The sequence below is a fragment of the Balaenoptera musculus genome, chromosome 7, assembly GCF_009873245.2.
Source record: "Balaenoptera musculus isolate JJ_BM4_2016_0621 chromosome 7, mBalMus1.pri.v3, whole genome shotgun sequence".
Classification (NCBI taxonomy): domain Eukaryota; kingdom Metazoa; phylum Chordata; class Mammalia; order Artiodactyla; family Balaenopteridae; genus Balaenoptera; species Balaenoptera musculus.
In genome coordinates, this window is record NC_045791.1 from 59,410,320 (window position 1) to 59,436,278 (window position 25,959).

General features: G+C 39.4%; 1 protein-coding gene across 3 annotated transcripts in view; it reads right to left on the bottom strand.

Moving 5' to 3' along the window:
• The window catches only part of TTN (titin), a 287,707-nt gene that overhangs the window by 200,837 nt on the left and 60,911 nt on the right, over positions 1-25,959 (bottom strand). Inside the window, exons 45-66 of one of the 3 annotated variants that reach the window (XM_036857396.1) lie at positions 12,653-15,403; positions 11,580-11,858; positions 9,217-9,780; positions 8,425-8,706; positions 8,046-8,324; positions 7,040-7,318; positions 6,672-6,950; positions 6,265-6,552; positions 5,872-6,150; positions 5,498-5,779; positions 5,124-5,402; positions 4,730-5,008; positions 4,350-4,628; positions 3,938-4,225; positions 3,534-3,812; positions 3,117-3,398; positions 2,742-3,020; positions 2,342-2,620; positions 1,950-2,228; positions 1,559-1,846; positions 1,034-1,312; positions 519-800 (exon numbers count right to left, since the gene is read on the bottom strand). In XM_036857396.1, coding sequence (XP_036713291.1) covers positions 519-800; positions 1,034-1,312; positions 1,559-1,846; positions 1,950-2,228; positions 2,342-2,620; positions 2,742-3,020; positions 3,117-3,398; positions 3,534-3,812; positions 3,938-4,225; positions 4,350-4,628; positions 4,730-5,008; positions 5,124-5,402; positions 5,498-5,779; positions 5,872-6,150; positions 6,265-6,552; positions 6,672-6,950; positions 7,040-7,318; positions 8,046-8,324; positions 8,425-8,706; positions 9,217-9,780; positions 11,580-11,858; positions 12,653-15,403 — 8,934 coding nt within the window. Of the gene's footprint in view, positions 1-518; positions 801-1,033; positions 1,313-1,558; positions 1,847-1,949; positions 2,229-2,341; positions 2,621-2,741; positions 3,021-3,116; positions 3,399-3,533; positions 3,813-3,937; positions 4,226-4,349; positions 4,629-4,729; positions 5,009-5,123; positions 5,403-5,497; positions 5,780-5,871; positions 6,151-6,264; positions 6,553-6,671; positions 6,951-7,039; positions 7,319-8,045; positions 8,325-8,424; positions 8,707-9,216; positions 9,781-11,579; positions 11,859-12,652; positions 15,404-18,986; positions 25,875-25,959 lie in introns of those variants that run through there. The other 2 variants (XM_036857398.1, XM_036857397.1) reach the window with 2 other exon arrangements.

Sequence of the window (25,959 nt, forward strand, 5' to 3'; positions counted from 1 at the left end):
GACAAAGTATAGTGATATAATTTTAAAAAATAGGAACTGACTTTTGAGAGAGAAAAATATATATAATTGTCCTGTTGTAAATGTAAGGTTAAAATCTGTATTGCTTGAACCTTGTATATATGTGGTAAATATTCCTTGCTTTTAATGATAGATAACGATTAGAGTGAGGACGATGATATATTTATAAGTTGATTGAAGGCAAAAATTAATTTTAAAATGCCCACTTTGTTTTTTTGAGCATTTTGGAAACATCAAATTTGAACTTCTTGGCTAATATGTTGAGGTGAGTAGAATTACGGCATTGGAGTAACAAGAAAAATATCTCAGAATGATTGGCTACAGTAAGCAAATCTTAAGAAGAAAAAACATCTAAAAATGGAAATAATACTAGTTTGGGAAAATGTTCTATGATCTCAAATGGAAGCTAAAAATGACAGCAAAAGAATGAAGAGCTATGATAGCCTGGGGAGAAGAAGGTGGGTTTCAGGTAATGAGGAACAGAGGAAAGAGGTTTCTACCTTTTACTATAACCTTGGTACTGCAGCTTGTGCTGCCAGCAGGGTTCTGAGCCTCACAAATGAAATCCCCACTGTCCTCAGTATCAAGACTATTCATCTGTATGACGGCCACTGAGTCAATGAAAGCCATTCTGTATTTATCACTGGCTGGGAGTTCATGTTCATTTCTGTACCACACAACTCTGATGTCTGGGGATCCAGTTATCTTGCATTCAAGTCGTGCTGAGTCACCTGCTTTCACTATTTTGGTTGCTTCTAGTTTCTTTGCAAACCTTGGTGGTTCTAGAGAGTGAAGAAAAGAGGAGATTTATGAGGGAACAGAGCAGATATAAATAACAAAAGTTCAATTAGGTACTACATAGGAAAGAGAAAAACATGAACAATGCCTGGCAAATAGAGTGTACTGTGTTAGAAAGAAGGGTACTTTCTTGACTGGGTACATACATTGTAAAAGATTACAGAAAGGACAGGAGCCACAGGTCAGACAGAAACATGAAACAATCAAACTTGCACACCTGTCACAAGCAACACTGTGGTACAAGAGTCGCTACCAACATCGTTGGTAACTTGGCAAGTATATTGTCCAGTCTTGGAAGCATCCACTGAATAGAGATTTAAAAAGGTAGTTGATCCTTCCAAGCCAATGAAATATTTAGGTCCAGAGGCAAGTTCCACATCATCCTTAAACCACTTTACTTTAAACGGTGGTGTTCCTTTTAGTATAGCTTTAAATTCCACTGTAGAATCAGGTATGGCTTGTTGTCGCTCAGGTTTCACTAGGAAACTTGGTGGTTCTATAGATTTTAAGGGAAATACATATAATTAAATTCCTTGTTGTTGGGTTATTTTGACAGTTTTATGAACATATAAAAAAACATTATTGAAAAGAGGTAATGACTGAATATTTCTAGAACTCAATATATATGTATCTAAAGAAACAGAATTATGGAGACTTTTAGTTTTAAAGGACTCCAGGAAAGAGTGCTATATTTGAAAAGCAATCGCACAGAAGGGTCAGGAAGAGGTAAAGAAATTCTAACCTTTTACAGTTAAGATGCCACTGCATGCCTCGTCCCCTGCTACATTTGAGACTTTGCATGTGTAATTCGCAGTATCTTCTAATTCCAGATTACTAACGTCCAGCGACACAGTGTTTTCGTGACAGACGAGCCTGTATTTTGCACTTGTAGTTATTTCTTTTCCATCCTTAAACCACTGAGCACTAATAGGAAGTGAGCCAGAAACCTTGCACTCCATATGAATGGAAGAGCCTAGAACTTTATCCATTTTGCTTAACTTTTTGGTGAATGATGGAGGAATATTTTGATCTGTCCAATGCAAACAGCAAAACACATCCATTAATATGTTGCCATTTGTTTACCAAGGACAATAATATACATAAGGGAAGCTGACTGGGGCCAAGATACAAACCTAGCACTCTCAGGTAGGCGTCACAGCTACTGCTTCCAAAGTCATTTTCCACCTTGAAAGTATACGCCCCGCTGTCTTGCTTCATTACTGACTGAATCCTAAAACTGGCCACGTTATTTTCAAAACTCATTGAAAAATATCTACTGGGCACTATTTGTCTCCCATCTTTAAACCACTTCACTATGAGTTCTGGCGTTCCGGCCACAAGACACTCCAAGGTCACTGGGTCTTTTTCAGTGACATCAACAGACTTAGGTTTCTCTAGGATATGAGCGGGTTCTGTAGTAAGAATGAAAACGTGGATGAGTTGCATTAATAATTCCATGGAACCAAGGAACTGCTTGTGAAATTGTCTTCACAGAATAACTCTTGAAAGGGATTAGCTTACACACCTTGTACTAAAAGGAAAGCATAACACCTCTCAACTCCTGACTCGTTCTTGGCTTGACACGTATACCTCCCGCTGTGTCCATTATCCACAGATCTGATTTGAACTGTGGCCACATTATTCACAAAGGAGATGTGAACATTATCATCTTCATCCAGAATCTGATCATCCTTGAGCCAGGTTATAAAAATGGGAGAAGAGCCCGCCACAGTGCTCTGAAAGGTGGCAGAACTTTTCAAAACAGTAGTGACGTTTTCTATCTTCTTAGTGAACGAGGGTGGCTCTGTGATTAAAGTAGACAGTGTGAAAAGAAGAGGTGTATTTGAACTCCTACCCATCATACAAGGTTAAAGAGCATTACAGAATTTTTATCAGATAGCCTGCTCCTTGTGTGTCTAACTGACCTTTCAGAGAGACTCTAGCACTACAAGAACAGCTGCCGCCTTCGTTGGATACGATGCACTGGTATTCACCAGTGTCTGAGGGGTCACATTTGTTGATACTGAGATTAAACACTGACACTCTGTCAGTCAGTGTATACTTTTTGCTGCTTCGAATTTCCTTGTTATTCTTCAGCCAAGTGACCTCAAATGGAGATGTTCCCATAACTTCACACTCCAGCTCCACGTCACTACCTTTGACTACTTCCACGGGTTTCAGCTCCCTGATAATGGTGGGAGGTTCTAAAGATTCAAAAGGAAGAGAACAGCTTACTCAAAGGAAGACCCGAGGACTAGCCAGCAGCACAGCCAGAAAGGAGAGAAGATGCAGTAACGAACCTTTCACTTTTAACTCAATGCTGCAGCTTGCCGTGCCAGCGTCGTTACGAGCTTCACAGACATAAGTCCCACTATTTTCTACCCTGGCACCAGAAATTTGGAAAGTGGCTAAACCGTCAGTGAAGGAAATGCCATGTTTCTCTATGGCTGTTATTTCATTCCCGTCCAGATACCAAGAAACTCTGATTTCGGGAGTGCCTGTTATTTGGCATTCAAATGTCGTGGATTGTCCAGTCCTCAGCACTAGGACTGGGCTGGGCTTCTTAATGAAGTGAGGAGGTTCTAAAGATGGGGGAAAACATGTGATATTGAACACTTTTTAAACCAAAGGCCAATGAGAATCGTTTTCTTAAGCCTCTTCCCTCCCTCCAAGAAAATCTAGGCAAGCAAGACAATGAGAAAATGTAGAGACCAGACCTTTTACAAAGAGAGTGGCTTTACTGGTTGCTGTGCCAACATCGTTGCTCAGTTGGCAAATGTAGGTCCCCACATCAGCAGCTTTGGCTGAAAAGATCTCTAGAATGGTGGAGGTGTCATCCTTCCAAACTGAGCGAGCTGCTCCCGAGTGCAACTCTTTGTTATCTTTAAACCATTTTATTGTCATGGGTGCAGTGCCACCCACGAGTGCCTTTAACTGAACCCTTGTATTGGGATTGACATCTTGTGACTGTGGCTTTTCCAGGAAGTAAGGGGGTTCTGGGGTGAAAGAAAAAGAAGCAAAAGGGGAAAGGAATGGTTTATTTTAGGATGATCAGTCAAGGTAAGAATTAAGAAATGAGAGAGCAATAAGTTCTTGAGAGGCGGGGATAAAAATTGCCAACCTTTGACTGTCAGATGGCCACTGCACTGGTTGTGTCCTGCCTTATTAGTGGCAGAACAAGTGTAGGTTCCACTGTCTGTACCTTCCAGCTGACTGATTTCCAAGAAGGCAGTATTGTCATGAAAAGAGAATTTGTATTTTTCACTAGCTGTTATTTCTTGGTCATCTTTGAACCACTGGATGCTCATGGGATGTGACCCAGCCACTATACATTCTAAGTCAATAAAAGACCCTTTAATGCTGTCCATTTTCTTCAGCCTTTTGGTGAATGAGGGAGGTATGATAAGATCTATGCAATGAAAAAGAAAAAAAAAATGGTTGGTCAATCTACCAATTTTTATTTTCTCTAAAATTGTAAGAGATGAAGGAGCACAGAAATGCCCAGTTTCTCTCCATAGAAAAGCTGTACCAACCTAATACATTAATGCTAGCCTTGCAGCTGCTCCTCCCGACATCATTTTGGACTTCGAAAGTATATTCTCCACTATCTCTCTTTTCTGTAGAAATAATCTTCAGTATAGAGACCGTGTCAGTGACACTGATTTTATATTTTTGGCCCAGGGTCAGTTCTTGGCCATCTTTAAACCATTTGGCTGTAATCTCCTTAGTCCCTGAAAATTTAACCTGCAAAGTGGCTGGGTCTCTTTGGGTGACATCTATAGACACAGCCTCCTCAATGATTGTTGCAGGTTCTGTAGAAAACAAAGGGATAGGTGTGGGTTGTGAATTGCTCTGCTGAAAGGCTTACATCTGCATTTTTTCCTAAAACCCACGGCAAACTTTCTGAACCAACCTTTTACTGAGAGTAATGCGGAACATCTCTGTACTCCCGCATCATTTTTGGCCTGACAGACATATTTCCCATCATGCTTGATTTCAATGCCACTGAGGTACAGGCTGGCCACATTGTTCTCAAAGGTCATTCTTATGTTATCATCTTCAGTGATTTCATCGTTGTCTTTTAGCCAAGTCACCGTGATTGGCAAGGAGCCCTTCAGAGTGGCCTGGAAGGCAGCGGTACCTCCTCTAAGGGAGCTGGTGCTCTCGATCTTCTTTACAAAAGCTGGGGGTTCTAGTAGAAGAATGAATTCTCAATGAATACCAGCTCTATAGCAAAACTGGCTTTAAAAAAAAAAAAATCACTGACACTGCAGAAAAGCTGGTCCGTCATTAGAACTGACACTAACCTCTTAAAGTCACCTTGGCACTGCAGGTGCTGCTGCCCACCTCATTGGTCACCCGACACTGGTATTCACCCGTGTCTGCAGCTACAAACTTGAGGATCTGCAGGCTGACCAGCTGATCCTGAATGAAGGTTTTATACTTTCTACCACTTCGCAGTGCTGTGTTGTCTTTGAACCAAGTGATCTCAAAGGGAGGTGTGCCTGCCACCTCGGCCAGCAATGTGACATCATACTCCTTCAACACTTCAATGGGCTTAAATTCCTTGGTAAAGTAAGGTGACTCTATAGCGGAAAAGGAATTATTGTGAGTTAATGGGGGTGGAGTCTGTGCCCTGGGCCACAACTTTGGTAACACAAGGGGCAATGTGAACACAAACCTTTGACTATTAAAATGCTACCACAGTGGTCACTGCCAGCCTCATTTTGAGCCTCACACATATATTCACCGCTGTCGTCAATGGCAACATCTTTAAGTGTTAGAACCGCGGTGGACTCCACAAAAGACATTTTGTGTTTGCTGCTCTCCTTAATTTCTCTGTCATTTGCAAACCACGTTATTTTAATCGGAGGGGTGCCCGTTACTTTGCAGGCTAGCTGGGTGGCGTCTCCCTTTTTTAACAGCTGTGATGGCTCTAACTTTTCAACAAATGTGGCAGGTTCTGTGGAAGGCAAGAAATCACCCAGAAACGTGAGAAAGAGGAAAGAACTTCTAACAATGGTGGCACAAAGATGTCAAGAAAACCATGCAAACCTTTTACAAATAACTTTGCACTGCACTCCACGGCTCCAGCCACGTTGCTGACTTTACAGGTATATGTGCCTGAGTCGGAGGTTTTTACTACATAGAGTTCCAGGGAACTTTCTAAAGCTTCTTTGGTGATATAGCAGTTTCCACCGGAAACCAGCTCTTTGTCACCCTTAAACCATCTGACTGTGAGAGGGGTAGACCCTTGGAAGGTGCTCTTCAGGCAGATGGTCGAGCCGGGCAGAACATCCTTCGATGCCAGTTTAGTTACAAAACTGGGTGGTTCTAAAGAAGGGGGATAAGAAAGAATTTCAAAGAGTTAAGAGGCGCGACTGAAGGGAAGAAGGCTTAATTTGAACATCGTCTACGTAAGAATGAAAGGCACAGTTTCCAGCCAACCTTGCACAATCACGGCTCCACTGCAGTCTTTGCTTCCCATGGAATTTGTGGCTCGACAGGTGAAATTCCCTGCATCATTCATGTCAATGCTGCTTATCTCCAAAGAGGCTGTGCCTTCCACAAATGCTATTCTGTATCTGTCAGAGGAAGCTATTTCTTTACCATCCTTAAACCAGGACACCCTCATGGGGAGGGAGCCAGCGATTTTGCAGTCCAGCCTGCAGGTCCCACTAACCACACCGTCCACATTGCGTAGGGGTTTGGTAAAAAATGGAGCAATGTCTCGATCTGTTCACAGCACAAGAAGAGAAGAAAGAACAATGTGGAACAGTGCTCAGTGATTTTAGTTTTGGTTGTTTGTTGGGTTTCAAAGGACTATGGAAGCACAGGTTTCTAAAGATACTAACCTAAGACAGTGAAAGTTGTCTCACAGGAGCTGCTGCCCACTTCGTTGGAAATCTCAAATGTGTATTGGCCACTATCATGCAGTTCGGTGGAATAAAACTTGAGTTGGGCAACATTGTTTTTAAAACTTATTCGATACTTTTTACTGGCAATCAAAGGTCTCCCGTCTTTGTACCATTTGGGCTTGAGCTCTGGGGTACCCGTGACTGTATACTCCAGCGTGGCTGGGTCTCCTGCTGTCACCTGGATCAGTTCTGCTCTCTCAACGATTTTGGCAGGTTCTACAATGGTATTAAATAGTTAGAATTCTGAAGTGTGTTTTAAGGTTTCATTTTAAGAGGAAATATCAACTCAACGTTCTTACACGAACCTTTAACTATTAGTTCCCCAACAGACGTTTGGCTTCCAGCTTCATTTTCAGCCAGGCATGTGTATTTGTCAGCAAAACTAATCTGCACATCAGGGATTATCAAGACCGCAACACCATTGGCAAAGCTCATTTTGATTTTTCCATCTTCTTTAATGATCTTCTGTCCTTTCATCCATGTGACAGAAATGGGCTCTGACCCTCTCACAGCAGCTTGTAAGGTAACCGTTTGTCCTGCTAGTGCAGTAAAATCATCTACTTTCTTTACAAAGATTGGTGGTTCTAATTAAAGAAAGAGAGCATCCAAAATTTATTAATTCCCTAACACTTCAACACCATATGCATTTAAGAACTTTATCTAGATTACATTTATCTATTCCACAGTGTTGGTTAATTAGAAGAAGAAATCAAATTCAAGAGGAACTACAATTCCACCCAAGAGAAAGAAGCAAGGAAGCTAAACGGTTATCAGCTGACAAAATCGCTTATTATGTAGTTCACTTTTGTTATCAGAGATTAAATATTTATACTGGTCTCAAGATAAAGATTGGATTTTCCCCAGGGTTCCAGGTCAAACCAAAGGCAAAACATATTTTCAAAGATCAGGAGGAGAAAAGAAAGTACCAGTTTTCCTTCCTTGGGTTAAGAAAGCTATTTGGGGGGCTTCCCTGGTGGCACAGTGGTTGGGAATCCGCCTGCCAATGCAGGCCACACGGGTTCGAGCCCTGGTCCCGGAAGATCCCACATGCCGCGGAGCGGCTGGGCCCGTGAGCCACAATTGCTGAGCCTGCGCGTCTGGAGCCTGTGCTCCGCAAAAAGAGAGGCCGCGATAGTGAGAGGCCCGCGCACCGCGATGAAGAGTGGCCCCCGCTTGCCACAACTAGAGAAAGCCCTCGCACAGAAACGAAGACCCAACACAGCCATAAATAAATAAAAATAAATTAAAAAAAAAAAAAAGAAAGCTATTTTGACAATTTATTAAAGAGATACCAGTTTTTCAAGCGCTAACCTTTCAGTAAGCGGGTTGCAAGGCAGCCACACTTCCCAGCTTCATTAGCAACCACACACTCATATTCACCAACGTCCGCTCTATTAAATGAAAAGATCTCCAGGGACACGACAGACTTCTGAGAAAACAACCTGTACTTTTTACTACTTCGAATTTGCTTCTTATCCTTGAACCAGCGAACTTCAAATGGTCCAGTGCCTGAGATTTCACACTGAAGGAGGGCATTTGTTCCTCTCACTATATCTGCAGGCTCGAGAGTTTTGATGAAAGAAGGAGGTTCTACAAAAGCATGACAGCATTGTATAAATCATGTGTTACAAGCAAGTGAAAAGAAAATATTTTCTCAGAAAAACAATGGACTTCGACAGAGTAAACAAACCTTTGATAACTATTTCGGCACTGCAACTGTCACTGCCGACGTCATTCACTGCTTCACACGAGTAATTCCCACTGTCTTCAACTTTTACGTCCGTAATATCAAGGACAGCCTCAGAATTGACAAAAGACATTCTGACTGTGTTACTCTCAGTAAGTTCTTTGTTATTTTTAAACCAAGTAACCTGGATCACAGGTGAGCCTTTCAGCTTGCAGTGGAGGCGTGCTGATTCACCTGGGAGCATTAAATAAGAGGGATCCACCTTCTTCACAAAGGATGGTGGCTCTACGTGAAGTTAACAAAAATGAGAAAGGAAAAGATATGTGAATCACAAACTACACAAAAGAAAAGTAGACATCATACAACAAAGAGACACATAACACACATAAAATGTCTTCTTGAAATTTCTGAAAAGGCTGTGGTGTACTCAATAGCTTTCCATGTTTCTATGATTCCAAAACACTTTCCCAGACTCTTGGTTAAAACAAACAAACAAACAAACAAAAACAAAACCAACCAAATTCTACTTATACAAAGAGCAATTTTATGAAAGAAGATAGTTAAGGATTGCCTAGACACTCGAAGTTCTTAGAAGAAGTTTTGAGCAAGCTTTGTTAATGGCAGACAGTTTTAAACAAACAAGAATAAGTGAATTCTGAAGAAGACTGAAAAAATAAAATCAAACAATGCCAGGATTTCCCCAAACCAAAAAGGCTGCTTGGATGAAATGATTTTAATCACAAAATGCACCGACTCCAGAGAAGGGAGTGGAAATATTATTCACACACTTCTTACCTCTGATAGTTACTGTTGCTGAAGAGGAGCTACTTCCAGCCTCATTGGAAGCTGTGCAAACATACGTTCCTGTATCTTTTAGTTTGGCCAGAGGGATCTCGAGTGATGCTATTTTATCTTCAAAACAGATCTTATAATCTTTCCCAGGGGGGAGCTTTTGCCCGTTTTTACTCCATGTAACTGTGACTTTTCTGTCTTCATCTGCTTGGCACTCAAGGTGTACCTTCTTATTGACAGCTGATTGCACAGGCTCTAGTTCTTTAATGAAATGTGGTTTGTCGATTATGACCAACTCGGCTTGGCAAGTGTCGGCTCCAAACTTGTTAGAAGCCTTACAGGAGTAAACTCCTCTATCTTGAGTTGTAAGATTTGAGAGTTCTAAAATGTGTTTGTTGTTTACATCTGAAATCCTGCAGTTAGGGGAAGGTGAGAGGGCCACGCCATCTTTCTGCCAAATGGTTTCAATCACGGGAGTCCCTGTCACTGTGCAGAGGAACTTGGCTGTCTTACCCACAAAAGTTGTTACGGACTTAGGTCTGGAGAGAAAGGCTGGTGGATATGCCTCTGTAAAAGAAAAGTTTTCAGTGTTATATTTTGTCCCTACAAAGCTCTTGCTGTAATTAGATATTCCAAGAAAGAAAAAAGATGAGTAATAGCTTTAGATAGACATGAGACATTACTTAAAGTAAGGCAATGTATTAAGGTGAAAAGATGTGTCAAAGGAAAGGGATGAGAGTTTTTTTAATAGAGGAGTAACACAGCACTTTAAATGTCTCTATCAAGGGAAAGAACAAATGTTCCTTTATTTTGCAACATTGACTCACTATTGCTAAAGCTTTGTCCATTTTATGAGCTGATCAATTGTTCGAATTACGTGATAAGCAATTCAGCTGGTACTTGAATTCTGCAAATTAGAAGACCATATAAGGAAGATAAAGAAAATGTACTTGACTTTTCTGAAGAGTAGGGATATTAAGTAATAAAAAGTTTCTGTAGTTTTATACAGTCTCTCTAACCCTCATGTCCCCCACTAGCAAATCCTTAAATGGCACAACTTTAAATGTATCCGCTAAGTCACTTCAAAGTTGTAAAAATATTTATAGCAGTCATTTCCCATGTCCATTCTGCATTTGGAAGCAAACCTTTAGGAACCTCTCTTTCCGATTAAAAACAAAAATCCTCCTCTTTCTTCTTTCCTCTTGTGATTTGAAGCTCAAGTGTTAGTCCCATTACTGACCCGGCCTATTTTGGGTAAAGACATTTCCCAAAGTGTCATTAAGAATAATGCCATGCACTTGGCGGTATGGAGACTGATCACAAAGTGAAATCCACTGAATGGGTCACCATGGGCCTGGGGGTGTGGAGTTTCTGATATAAAAGAGTTGTAGAGGAGAGGAAGCTACAGGGAACCCTGGCTTTTTCAAGTCAAAGACGCGTGCTGCATTTACCCTTCCCCTCCATGCTGTCATTGAAAAAGATGACCAAGGTAATACTGTAAATCAGCTATACTTCAAAAAGAGAAAGAAAAAGAAGACAAAGGGACAGCCTCACCCTGGCATTTCGTGCATGCTTCTGTCAACAGCACAAGTCATTGCTACTTCTGACCCTAAACCATAGTTCATAAGTTCATACTCACACTTTCCCTTTGTAGGAAGAAAGCAAAAGAGAAAGAAAGAGTGAGAAAAAGAGGTAGGAAAGAGTTTTGTTTTTTGTTTTTTTTGCTAATGAGGGAATTCAAACACCTGATGAGTGTTACCTACTTGACAGTCATCCTGTGTATCCTCAGGAAATTGAGAACAGAATATTTGTGTAGTTACTGTTATTTTTCAATTAGTAATAAAGCTTAGGGTGAGAATCCTAGTTTGTAGTTCTATACTAGCTCCCTGTCTCTTATTAGGATTTGTTTGACTTTAGTCTTATGCTTTGGCTTTTTTCATTTTGTAATTCTGTTCTTAATTGGTTAACTGGTCCCAAAGTATTACACACATTCGTACATCATTTACTTTTTAGTAGCACCAAACTGTCCTGAAATTTTTTATGCTAGAGGTCAAGCCAGACCATTTAATAAAAAGAACAAAACAAAACAAAAACCCAAACCAAACTATCAGGAGCCACTGCTTGTGTGATTCCTTCACGTTGCTCTTGAAATAAAAAAATTTTTTTTCTTTAGCTGTTTTTAGAAATATGACTGTAAACAATGACTTCTTGTCTCTCATAGGCTCTGCACTACCTAGCCACTGTGTTACCATCTTGGCTACTGGTCTCTCCAGTTGGTAGGACAAGTACCTCCTGCACCTCTACAAAAAGTAAAATAGGCAATAATATGAAATGGAATAACATCCGTGTCAGTGTACGGCATTTACCTGTCACAGTCAGTGTGGCTGTGCAGCTGACACTGCCAAACTCGTTGGAAGCTTTGCAGGTGTACTCGCCACAGTCAACAACCTGCGTTCTCAGGATTTCCAGGGTGGAGACATAATTTGCAGACCGAACAGAACACTTGTCACTCTCATAGATTTCTCGGCCAGCTTTGAACCACTGGAAGCGGACATTGGGGGCGCTGTGGATCTCACAGGTGAATTTGGCGAGGTGGCCCAGGGCTACTTCCAGGGGCTCAATTCTCCTCCTGATCGCTGGGGCAGCTGCAAAGGGAAGCAGAGGCCATTAGCACGCCTCCTTCTCAGGTACCCCACATTTTTCTTTTCCTTCTAACTTGTGTTGCTGTTAATGGAGTGAAACAGTTGAAATTAGTGAAGTGGATTGCAGCAGTTTAAGACAAGTGACTGGAAAATGAGGAAGATCATTGAAGGCAAAAGAAGACAGTAAGCAGCTTTCAACATATTCAATTGTTACTTTTCAGTGAATTGTGAAAAAATGATTAAAATGATGTGATGCTCTTGGCTTACATGCATAACAACATGATAACATTCTTTAAATATACCATGCTGACTAGGAACACTGCGAATAATGTGAAAAAAAAAAACATGATCTACTAAATAAAGTGATGAAGTAAAACAATAGCAAAAAAGATAATCGAAACAAGAAACACAAATGGACAATTAATCATGGTTATTTTGAATTTAAGGATGAGACTGGTGATTTCAGGGTAACTAGGTATTCACTGACAGCTTTTTATTACATATCATTAAAGTATTTTCATATAGAAAGAGACTAAAAAGCATTTATCAGTATTATGAAATATATGAAAATACGTTTCATTTTAAAAAATAAGTAGTAGTGTAGATATAACATACCATCCAGTAAGGCAGTAAGGGAAAAGGAGGAAAGTTAATAACCATGATTATGTCTGTGATTTCATTCTTACTCTAAATAAACTGCATTCTGGCAATGGCAGATAAGTGAAAATTCAGTGAGGAAACCTGAATTACAACCAGTGAATGTTAGAGCTTGATTCACTGAATCCTTAAAATCCAACCTCTTTTGACTACAGTGAGTTTTGCTGAAGTTGCTGCTTTTCCGTTGTCATTCAAGGTCTCACACATATATTCCCCTTGATGTTCTTCTCTATTTACTTTGTCGATCACTAGCGTATATGTATTTTGTTCTTGTAAACACTTGAACTTTTCATCTGAAGGCACCAGTTTACTCTCAAAATACCAATTCACCTCTTTGGCATTTGTTATGGATGACGCGAGGCTTACGGTGTCACCTTCCTTGGCAATCGTGTCCACCAAGGGCGTCTGTACATCAGGAGCACCCTCTCTGAGTGAGCTACCCTCAGCCTCCTGTATCTCTACTGTACCAGCCTTCTCAGTACCACCTTCAGAGGACTTCTCTTTCTCCTCTGATGGCTTTGGTATCTCATCCAGTTTTTCATCAGAGACAGCAGCGGAAGCAGTTGTGGCACCCACAGCTTTGGCCTGACTTTCCACCTTAAAGTAACTTATCTCTTCCTTTAAGACAAGATATTTAGATTCAACCTCTGGTTCGGTGATTGCTTCAACCTTCTGTGGATTAGAAAAAGAATCCATTTCTTCCTGCAAGTCTACTGTGGCTCCTTTCTGAATTCCCGTTTCCTCAGCTGTTAAGATGTTCATTTCCTCACATATCATAGAGCACAAAGCCTCCTTAAGTTCAGTTTTCAGGTTAGCCATTTGAGGATCAATGCCTTCAATAGTGATGGTTAATTCTTCTGTTAGAGACTTCACCGAGGTAATAAAGTAGGTGCACCTAATGCGGTTGGGCTCTTGGGTGAAGTCTATGGCCTTGACCTCTACCTGTTCAATGTTTCTTAACCATTCAGAGAAAAGACTCAGCTGCTCGCTGGCCACTGCTGCTTGCAAAGCCCTGCGGATCTGAGTTTTCAGGTTTAACCGCTGCTCTTCAGGAATACCAGAAAGCAAACTTTCCTTAGAAAGGAGGTCACTTCCCTGCACCTCCTGCACACCACTTATTGCCATGGGCTCTTTTTTATACTCAGTGGTTTGGTTCAGGGGCATTGCCAAGCTGTCAGAACGCTCTTCCTTGAGCAGTACCTGCTTTTCCTCACCTGCTAACGGAAACCTTAAGGACTTGCCTTCCTCAACGCTGGTTGCGAAATCTTGCTTTGCACTGTCCAGTTGATCTACGCTTTCCATTAAGATTTCACCTTCTGTGCACGTGTGTTCTGAAGGGACCCGGGAGATCATGATGTCAGGACCTTGGAAACTTTCCACGTGTCCCTCAGCTAAGCTCTGATTCAGGATGAGAGCACTTTGCGCCTCTTGCTTTTGAAGGATCACTCTTTGCTCTTTGTCCACTGAGGATACTATCTTTTCTTTCGGTAAAAGTACTTCCTCAGCCACAGAGGTTGGATATGAATGGGCTGGCGTTTCTTCTATTGATGACTGTGGATAACTCCCTTCAGGTTCAGCTAATAAAGTTTGCAGAGACTCAACTGTTAATGAACTAATTTCCTCTATGGGCATGGCACTTGGGAAGATTTTTTCAGTATCTGATAGAACCACCTGTAATTCAGGCTCTTGATACATTAGAATATCTTCTTTGGGGAGGGTGTCCTGGGACTGGACAATGTGCAGCTGTACATTGGGAGGTGGTTCCTTGATAGGCTGGACATGAATGGTGTCACTGATGGAAAGAAGTTCACTGATGCTTTCAGGAGTGGGCATATCCTGCTCTAACATGACTGTGGATTGCAGTTGCTCAGCTATTAAAGTAACTTGACTGCTCAGTTCATTGGTTTTAACAATATGCTCATAAGAAAGCTGCTGTTTTTCTTCTGCAATTAAAGCAGCTTTCAAAATGGTGTCCTTTACAAAAGCTGCAGCTTCCTGTTCTGAGTCAAGTGCCTCAACTGCAGGGACCGTTAACGACGTCTGGCGAAAATCTTCAGGAGCCTCTGGTGTGGACGTTGCTTTACAGGGGGCATCAGTCATGTGTGTGTCTTCCAGAAGCACGAGCAGCTCTGCGGCACAGGTGGATTCACCCCACACATTCTCCGCTTTACAGACATAGAAACCACTATCTTCTTTCTGAGGGTCATTGACGATGAATGTCCCGGAACCATCAGGATTATGAATGATAGTATAATAAACATTGGTGCAAAGCTGCTTGTTTTCTTTGAACCACAAAACAGTAGGTGCAGGCTCTCCAAGCACCGTGTACTCAAAGATGGCAGGGAGCCCCTGTGCACAGTGAATTGGTTTTAACTCCTTAAGGAAGTAAGGAGGACAAGGACCTTCGAGCTTTTCCAGAGATTTCTCTTCTGCTGATTCTGGTTCTTGGAACCCCTCTCCTCTGGAATTTATTTTCAGATAGGCACTACATATTGCCTGTCCGTATTCATTACTGGCAATACATGTATACTCTCCCTCATCCTCTAATTTGGTGAACAGAATGATCAAGCTGTGATCATTACCGTCAAAAACAAATTTGTAGTCAGCTGAAGGGGTTAACATTACTCCATTAAAGAACCACTGAATTTGGGGCTTGGGAATACCAGTGACAGTAACAGACAACTTAGCCACATCCCCTATGCTTATTTCAGCATTTGACACTTCTTTGATGAAAACTGGGACACTGCCTTCCTTTTTGGAATCGAATTTAGTTGAATGAACTGGAGGTTGAGACAAAAGTTCAAGTGTTTCATTTCTATTAGATAACTGAAGGCCAGAGCTAGAGGTTTGAGGTCCTTCTTCCTCAGCAGACAGAAGAGAACTAGAAAACTCTGTATGGGGAAAAATGATTATTATTTTACTATCAATTTTACTTAAACAAACAAAGAAGTCGTCAAAGAATTATGCACCAATTGATGGCCTTCTTCTGTTTTGTTCCTGAAATCATTAGATTATCTTGAGGTTAATTTATCAAAAGGCACATTTCTAAAATTTTAACCTTAGCTTATTATATTATATGATTATAAATACTGTACTGATGCAACTTTCAGTCCATTTCATTTGTGTTAGAGTTTATAAACTTTACAGATGTTCTTATGAGTTTTCCTTTGTGATACAGTCCCAATTCTAAAGTCTGAGAAACTGCTGGCTGGCTAAATATTGCTAATCAAAGAATTCAGGATCCAAATGTTTTTCTTTAAAACATAACTTTTAAATAAAAATTCCACTAAATATTAATTAATTAAAAAAGAATTCAGGATCATTTAAATAAATTTCTAAAAAGATCCAGAATTATTATTTACATTTAGAATTTTCTTGAGTTTAAGAGTGATCTTCATTGTCAAATTGAAGACTGTTTAGTTTCAAAATAAAACATCTATGTTCTAGTTACTGCTTATAACTGTTTTCAGTTACTAGAAATGCAAGCCTTCTTTTGCCTGTGTAAATTGCCCTATTACTTCAACAAAGCTTTTTTAATGAGGCTTACGTTAAGAAAATGGGAAATGAGAGAAAACTCCAACATTAGTTATATTTTATTTTATAATTTTATAATTAACATTTAATCATATTTTATTGCATGAGAAATACCTACACAGTATTACTGAACAGGAAAACAAACAGTGAATAACAGATACTCTTTAAACAGTATCATGGACAGGATGAAAGACGTAATTTGATAACAAGGAATTAGCTTTTCATTAAATCTGTTAGGTAAATAGAACAGCTCTGTTAATAATAGTTTTATTACCTTACCTAGAGCTACAATAGTTTTACTATTGTATTAGTTTACTCTACTTGCATCACATGGAATAGTCTTAGGCTTTAATTCAAATGTATAAGCAGTAAAAGGCAGGACTCCAGTATCTGTTGGCTTATATAAATATACTGGTAAAACTTACCTATAGCATGTAGAATACAAACTCAGTTATTATTATTTCAGTTAGTAAGCTGTAAAAACATTGATTAATTTCACATACTAATGGTGACCACTTAACATTTAATCTATAATGTATCACTCATGTCAGCTTTCCCTTTTCACTTGAACTCCCAAAATATCTGTAAAGGGAGTGAATGTCAGTATAGTGAAAATACCCCTACTCACTAACGTGTTGAAATATTTTCAGTTGTTTTTCCTTTCCTCTAAACATGGTATATTAACTATACGAAAGATACTAGATGAAATTCAAGAGTCCTGAAACATGAAAGGTGTAGTTAAAAATACATGTAGTAATAGCAGCTAATAATTATGTCTAAACTCTACTATGCATAAAACAATGAATTCTTTATCCAGCATCAGAGAAATTCATATTTCAGACTTTTAAGTTATGTGCCATTGAGCCAGAAAATAAAAAATTCCATTTAATTATCTACAACAATTAATAAGTAAGCAAAAAAAAAAAAAAAAAAAAGTAAGCCAAGTGTGGGCAAGGCTTATTTTTCTTTATTCAGTCATTGTTATTCTGAATATCCTCAAGTGCCATGAATTTGAGACTAACAGAATTCTAATGAGCAAAGTCAAATAAAGTCTACCTTTTTATAAGCATAAAAGTATAGTTTTCAGCCCTTACTGCCAATCCGATATGGTGTTAAAACTTTTTTCTTTTCTTTCTTTTTTTTTAAGAAGAGGTTTGAACTATTGTTATGCTGTATAATGTTTGGGTAAAGTGTGCTTATCATGTTTGTCATGACCTGAATTTCTAATTTATTTAAACATCCATTATGTGACTCAGAGTAGAATAAATCCTTAAGTCCCTAAACTATAGAATTAGTTTTATTTCAGGGATTTATGATGTGATATATTAGATATATATATATATATATTATATAATATATACATAATATAATATATATATTATATATATATTATGATGTGATATATAGATATATATCATATCTATAATTATGATCACAGATATTGTCTGCTCACTGGTTGAAACAGAAATGATGGTTCCACAATAGTGTATCTATCTTGATAAGTTATGTTGACTCAAAGAAAGCAAAGCGAATGTTCTTTGGCGGGTGGGGTGGGTGGGCTGTAAGCCTGACTGGTCTGTCTATATCCTACACATTCTCCCAGTTTCTTCTTTAATTTGAAAGGCTTTTAGGGAATTCCCATGGTGGGAATAAAAAATTTGACAGACGAAAGAAGCATAATAAACATGATTGGATATATGGATTCTCTTGAAAATTAAATTTAAATTAAATGATTAATGTTTTAGAATTAAAGTAAAATTAATGTATTTAATATGATCATGTTATGTAAAAATTGCTCAATGCAGGGGAGAAAATAGCCATTAGGTGACAGTGAGTAATTTACAGAGTTGGAGGAAGAGAAGTCTCACAATCAAATTACTATATTCTATTATTCCTCTTGTCATCTGTTGCAAAACTAAAATGTATTCCGAATTATATTAAGAAAAGTTACCATTGGGATGACACAGAATCATAGTTGAACAATCACCTCTGTGGTCTTTTGGTCTAACCCTTCGTTTTCAGGTAAGAAAAAACTAAGTTTCTTTATGTTTATTACAGCTTATACGAGAAGATTTAGTTCACAGTGGCACATAGGTACGTTAAGGATTTTGTGAATTTACTATAATTATAATTTTGGAAAACAAAAACAGCCACTTTAGAAACATATTTGTTTATACATCTTAAATTTGAATGCTTATTAATTTCTAGTTTTAAAAATAAAATTCAGAGAAAATGACAGGAAAGCTAATTATCTTGTTATTTGTATATAATCTGAAATACAAATTACCATATTGCTTCAATACTAGAGATGTCCCACCTTCTTTTTCTAATTTTAAAGATTCTGAAATTATACTGCAGTTTAAAATTTATATATAAATGTAATACAGTAGTTTCTTGTCCCACCCCCAGTCCAGTATCAAATTAATGCTGTATTTTACACTTAATGCTATCTCAGAAATTGAGAAAATGAGGTAGTTCCAAAAGTGGAAAGATATTTATTTGCATATTCTGCAAATGTCTAGGTGAACTCTACCCACCAAGAGAGCACCATTGGTCCCTTCAAAAGCAGCAAGAGTTAAAACACTTAAGAAGAGGGATATTAATAATGAAAATATTTTTTAAAGAGCTAAAAATAAATATGAAGATAGCAAGGTAAAACAGATTATATACCAATTGGGCAAAGCTGGTTTCTGTTACTGCTTGGTTTGTTCGAAGTCTGAGTAAATAAGCATGTATTTGGGTGCAAAAGAGTTATCGTTTCCAAAATGACTTATACTCAGAGCAGAGAGATTTTACCTTACCAATTTGTCTGTGTGGTCATCTGACATGGTCTTCCATTTCACATTTTACTTGACATACACAGTTTATCTGCTAAAAGAGAATGCATTCTACGAAAGCACTTTATGGAGTAGAAGGAGGGTAAAGTAGAAGTACCAACGATTAGGTAGCCAAGGAGATGTTTAATAGTGTTTGATGATTCACAGCAGAATTGACACAGGTGATAATTCCACAGTTTAGATAATAGAATATTTACATGTATTACAAACACGAGATTTCCACATAGAGAAACTGTTTTCCCTGGGGTTTTTCAATGTAATGTGTTCAAATAGAGTAGATGTATTTGGAGATTTATTAGAACTATATAATTTGGAAAGTGTGAAAGCATTCAAGTCAATTCTCATCATTATGGGGGCACTAACACATTGCATGAGGAGCTTTAAATTAGGGTGAGCACTGCACAGGCCTCAGCCATGCCCGATTTGTTCGTAGCTACACACCTGTACTCACCTTCGTCCTCCTTCACTAAGCTTGTTATGAACAGGTTGTGGAACCCTATGCCACTTTCCTCGGCACTGAACCTTGTTCCTTGCACCAATCTCCCATCTTTGTACCAGTAAACCGTGGGCCTCGGAGAGCCACGGACTAAACACTGGAAATAAGCTGCTGTACCTAACGGCGCAGAACAGTCAGAAATACCTTTGATAAACCTGGGAGGCCCTTCCTCCACCTGAAATTCAAAAAAGCTGTCTGAATATTTGCTCCTTAAGACTAATTCTTCCTTCACACTGCTCAATGTCACTTTACTTTTCTTTGACAGCAGAGCCAACATTTCGGAATCTCCCATGGTGAGGAATCCCCGACAGATAGCCTCCCCTACATAATTCACAGCTCTGCACCGGTACGTTGCACTATCGGAAAGACAGACGTTGCGAATCTTAAGGGTGTGACTTCCCTTCTCCTCACTAATCACATATTTAGCGTCATCTGGCTCAATACACATATATTCTTTATACCATTTCACTTCAGGAGTTGGGATGCCTATGACTGAACATTTGAACACAGCGTCTGAATTTTCTGGAATTCTAAAATCACAAATAGGCATTATAAAGCGAGGAGGCATTTCAAATACTTCTAAGTCAATTTTTAAATCTTTGTCTTCTTCCTCCCTTGAAGCCATACTTGGATTTGCTAAATTCAATGGGAGAACATCCAGACTCACAACCATGCTTTTATGATCAGGAGTAAATTCAGGAACTGTGACTATTTTCACTTGCTTCTCAAATTCTTTAACATCTTTTTCACTTAATTCAACTTCCAGGACAATTTCTTGAGGAGAAGGGGTTCTTGATGACCCATTGTTTTCCAAATCGAACTCCATGACATGCTGATGTATTACTGGAGGTGGGAGAGCCACTGCTCTCTCTTTTGGGGGCACAATGTCTACATGTGCAAAGCTCTTTGCTTCCCCTATGATGTTTACAGCATGGCACATGTACTCACCTCCCTCTCCTTTTTGAATGTTAGCAATTTCCAAAGAACACACATTACCCACCCTTTCTATTTTGATTCTTTCATCTGGCTCTAGCAAAGATTTATTTCGATACCATTTCACACCAGGAACTGGAAGGCCCTCAACTTCAACAATGAAGCCCAAGGTTGTGTTTTCATAGATCTTCCTTTTGGTCAGAGGTTCAATAAAAGATGGAGGCATTTCATTGTCTTTTGGTTCAATGGCTTCATTGGGCGTGCCAAAGGAATCAGAACGCCATAATTCATCAGCTGAGCTTCTCTCTTCTGTAGGTGTGTGGAAATGTGCACTTGATGGACTGTCCTCCCTTTCTAGTTTTGATGGGCACCTTTTAAAGATTCCAGTGGGGTTTGGTCCTCCAGTAGGAACAGAATATCTTTCAACTGTTTCTCCTCCTAAAGGTGTAGAATATCTCTCTAGTGTCTCCCCTGAGGGCGTGGAATATCTCTCTAAGGTCTCTCCAGGAGGTGTGGAATATCTCTCCAGGGTGTCTCCTGGGGGTGTGGAGTATCTTTCCAGGGTCTCTCCAGGGGGTGTGGAGTATCTCTCCAGGGTCTCTCCAGGGGGCGTGGAGTATCTCTCCAGGGTCTCTCCAGGGGGTGTGGAGTATCTCTCCAGGGTCTCTCCAGGGGGCGTGGAGTATCTCTCCAGGGTCTCTCCTGGAGGTGTGGAGTATCTCTCCAGGGTCTCTCCAGGGGGCGTGGAGTATCTCTCCAGGGTCTCTCCTGAGGGTGTGGAACACTTTTCTGTTACCTGTCCTTCGGAAGGTGTTGAGTACCTTTCAGTAGCTTCCTCTAAAGGTGTGGTCCTTTCAATAGTCTTACCTCCTAAATTTGTTGAGGATGTTTTAGCTGTGTCTACAGGAGCAATATACAAATCAGGAGACTCTGGAGTTTCAAAATGTTCAACAGAGGATGGTGGGGTATAAAACTGATCTAGCTCAGAGAGTGCTTCACTGCTTGTACTTCCCACATCAATTGAAATATCAGATTCAGGAGAAAATGGGCGTCCTAATGACTCCTGTTGCTGGTTGTAGTACTCATACACAGTGCTGAAACTTACTTCTTCGACCTCCATTGATGTGACTGATTCACCCTGGACAAGATCCGCCTTGTGCTTGGTGTCTGCAGTCTCAGGAACTTCATGCTTTCCAGCAGCAAGTAAGTACTGTGTTAGGGAGGTCTCACATTCCATTACCTCCGTTGTATGTGCCTCATCCAACTTAGGAGGGTTTTCAGAAAAACAAGTTTCTATCTTTTCTCTTTCAGTACTGGAGAAAGAAGTTTCATTCTGAACTTGAATTTCTTCATAACATTTTTCTTTTCCAGGAGCATCCAATTTCTCACTTATTTGTTCATTTGGATTCCGTTGTTCCTCAGTCATCAAGAATGGAAAGTGCTGACTCTGGGAAATTTTTCTGCGGCATGTGTCTGCTTCCTGAACATCACTTATGTGGTCTCCCAAAATTCCAGCAGCATACCCCTGTGTCCCTCCATCTTGCTTTTGAAATGATGCCAACTCTGGTTCCAAACTATGCTCCTCCTCCTTTTTATAAACCTCTATAAGCTTTTCCTCACTTGCTTTTTTCACATGTGAAATGAAACTCCTATATCCATTTTTCTCAGAAATATCAGTTTTTCCTACATCTGTGGATGAGGTTGAAAGTACGGCACGCGATTCACTATGGATGTCTTCAGAAATAGTTTTAAGAGAAATATCAGTATTTAAAATTTCTAAATTTTGTTCCTGCATATGTTTTTCCAAATAAGAGGCATTTTCATCACTACCACTTTTCTCCCTCACAGTCCTATCTAAAAACTCCTTACTGGAAGAAATCTCTGGATTGGTAAATATGTTACTTTGTGCGCTTTGAGAGGTATTCTGTGTATCAGATTGTAATGTTTCAGTGCTAGGAACTTCCTCTTTATATGGTGTTTCCTGCTGTTGCCTAGTTTCTTGCTCTTGAAACTCCTTAGCTGGGTCTCCTAAATGAGAATACATTTGTTTTAGATCAAACACAATGCTCTCAGCCTCGGCTGTTTCAGAAGCAGGATGCTGGGTTTGAAAATAAGCTTCTTCTGATTGATCACTATCTAGTCTAACTTCTTTAAATTTTACATCCGCATTTTCTATTTGAGCATGAAATTGCTTTAGGTCAAATGTAATAGGTACTTCATGTTCAGCCCTTTCAGAAACTGCAGATTGCTCTATAAGACCTACTTCCTTCTGTTGTTCCGTCTCTTGTAATTCAAATACCTTATGAGTTTGAGAAGAAAGCAGCTTTAAATTCATTACAATGGTAGATGAATCTTGTTCAGTGTTTGGAGGCATTTCCTCTGCCTGATGCATATTTGTGTTTAGGTTACTTGATCTTGATTTTCTTTGCTTTAAGGGAAAGTCTTTGTCATCAAGCTTCTTTTGAGGAGGATTCACGAATGATTTCTTGGTAGGTCTCTTTTCTAGAACGCCTTTTTCTATGTGTTGCAACTTTTCAAATGCAATGATTCTATGCCTCACCTTTTTTCCTGGGTAGTATCTCCCTTCACCAAAGGGTCCTTCGTATACAATGATGGACGATTCTTTTGTATTGTAACCATCAGAAGTTCTCTCAGAGTGGACATTTGATAAATAGTCACTTTGGGCATATTCTTGCACGTTTTCCCTTTCTGGTCCACCAAGTTTCCCCAAATCATTTCTTACCTCTTTCCTAATTTTAACTTCACTGAAATCATCAACAAATGGATAGACAGTCCCCTCTGCTTGGTGTAGCTTTGATTTTTCATTTACGTGTTCCTCTTTCTCTTCATCCTGACATTGTATGAGTTCAGCTCGGAGAGGCTTGTTGATTGTTATGGATCTAGAAGCAGCCTGCATAAATATGGGCAGTTTTTCTCTAGAAGATGTGCAAGAAACCTGGCCTTTCTGGTCTATCTGTTCAACTGTCTCAAGGCTTTGAAAATATTCTCTTACAGAATATTCTTTTATATTGGATTGGGGAGTAAAAGGACCGGCTGGATAATCATAAAAGTGTGCCCTTACAGATTCTCCCTGAATGTGTTGATCTTTGGAATATTTGGCATAAATTCCACCCATATTTTCTAATTGACTATATTCCCTGTGAGTGACAGGTTCCACTGTTAGATCTGAAACACTCTCAACCATTCCTGAATTGTTTTCCGCAACACATTCATATTTTCCAGAATCTTGAGAATTAACATCATTAATATATAACCTGTGGCTACAATTAATTTCTTCAAACTGGAACTTCTGGTTCTGCTTTAAAAGGACTCCATTGTGGAACCATGTCACAGCTGGTTTAGGCTCACCAGACAGTGAACATTCAAGGACTATGGAATCCCCTTCTCTACAACTGGCATGCTTTGGCATTTCTTGTAACACTTCTGGCGGCTCGTTAGTAATATCAGATGAAAATATAAATTTGTGCTTTGGTGACCGAGTAGCCTCATCTTGAGGTGTTGCTTTAGGCTCCAACTCCTCCAGTTGAAACAACTCTCTTGACTCTTTATCCTGTTCTGGGGTAGGAGTAGCTGCCGTTATCTGAATTTCTACAGGAAAGGAAAGCAGTTCTATGTCTGCAGAGGGAGGAACTGGTGCGTTAGCTTTTAACATATGGAGATTTGTTTGGCCTTCTTGTCTCAAAGATGGAGGAACGCCTTTTGCTTGGTCAAACACCAATGTCAGCTCCTCTTCCTCATCAGTGTAGTCATGCAACACGGGGACCCTATGTGCTTCGACATCATGCCTTTGTTTTGACTTCACTTTAAGTACACTGGTTGTTTTTACTGTTCCATATTGGTTAAACAGCACACAGGTAATGAAACCTTCATTTTGAGGATTGACAGAAGAAAAGGTTAACGTCGAACAGTTTTTGAAGGTCTGAGTGATAAAGCCTCGATTACATGGGATTGGTATATCATTGTTATACCATGTTACTATGGGTTGAGGATATCCTTGAAAATGACACACAAATTCACAGCTATCACCTTCATAAACTTCTTGAGATTCAATTTCTTGAAGAAATGAAGGTGGGCAACGTTGTGGATGTTTTTGGAAAGAATTTTCGAAAAATCTTGTGGTTTTTCCTTCCTGTTCAGTTTTGAATTCATCGACTTTTGTGGAAGTAGAGTGTTGAAATTCTCTCAAATCATCTTTTCTTATTCTGTCAATATCTAATGCTTCACTTTCTTGAATATTTACAACTGTATCAAAAGATTCACTGGTGTATGGTATAGTAACTTGAGACACCTTTTCAAGGGTCTCATATATTTCCTCATTCTTACTTACATTTGTGATATCTTTAGATGACTCTACAATTTCCGTTCGGGTCATAAGTTTTTCAAGTTGTTCTCTTGCTTGGATATTCTCATTTACCGGAATCCTACCATAAAAATGGTCCCTTGATAGACTTTCTCTTAGGAATGCCTCTTGGCTCATTCTCATTTCAGTCTGGAGAATTTCCTCATCAACAGTAGTTTGAAAGCTTGTGGGAGGTTCTCCAGATTCTACATTTTGATCCATTAGATTAGGAAGGACCTGTGGATCTTGGACAATACCCTCAGCTGAATTACCTATCTTATCCCTATTGTCAGCTAGATCAGATACAGACCTGCTTTTCATTTCCTCTCGAGAGAACAGAACGTCTTTATCACTATCTTCACTTCTCAAAGTTCTTGAACTTATTTCAGATGACAAATCTAACAGAGATAATTTCTTTTTCTCCATTAACATTTTTCTAGCCTCCCGTAAATGCTGCAACTTCATTTTGGTCTCCTCATCCAGGAAACTTTCACCTACATTAAGCCATCCCCTTGTGTCAGATTTACTTTCTAAATATTCTTCATCATACATTAAATCTGTTTTCCTGACAGGACTTACTGTCTTAAAGTGTATAGTTCGCATGATTCCCTGTTGTTCCACATCTTGTTTCTTGTTAAAGGGACAGCCAGTAAACCTCAGGTCAACCTTTAATCTATCTTCTCTCCTTTCAACTAAAGCCTCCATATTTCCATGTGTCTGTTCTGCCCTTTTCAGAAATTCTAAATATTTCTCATCTTGCCCTTTTTCAATAACAAGCAACGATGCAGTTGATTCAGCAGACCCTTCACTATTAATTGCTAATAACCTATAACTTCCAGAATCTCTGTCTTGGACCCTTTTAACCTCTAAGCTGGAAGAGTGATGATGTAAATCACTCTTTGTTTTTATAACCCGTCGAAGACCTGTTGGGATAGGTCGATTGTTATGAAACCAAGTCATTTCTGGAGTTGGACAGGCAATTAATCTACATGTAAAAACAACAGGTTCACCCTCGAAAACATATTTAAACATAAGCTTTTGAGTAAAAGAAGGCTTGAAATATTTGGGCCAGGAGCTTGTAGATGATATTCTACTTGCATATCTTTTAGCAGCCATGGAGCTGTGGTCTATGTCTTTAGAATCTGAGAAGGTAACACGGGTATCTCTTTCTGAATGTTCAGATGCTTCCTCAGAGAACAATTCTGAAAAAAAGTTCAATTATAAAGCATTTTACTATTTTCCATAGTATTTGAAAAAGTTGAAAATAAATGAAATTGCAAAATAGGA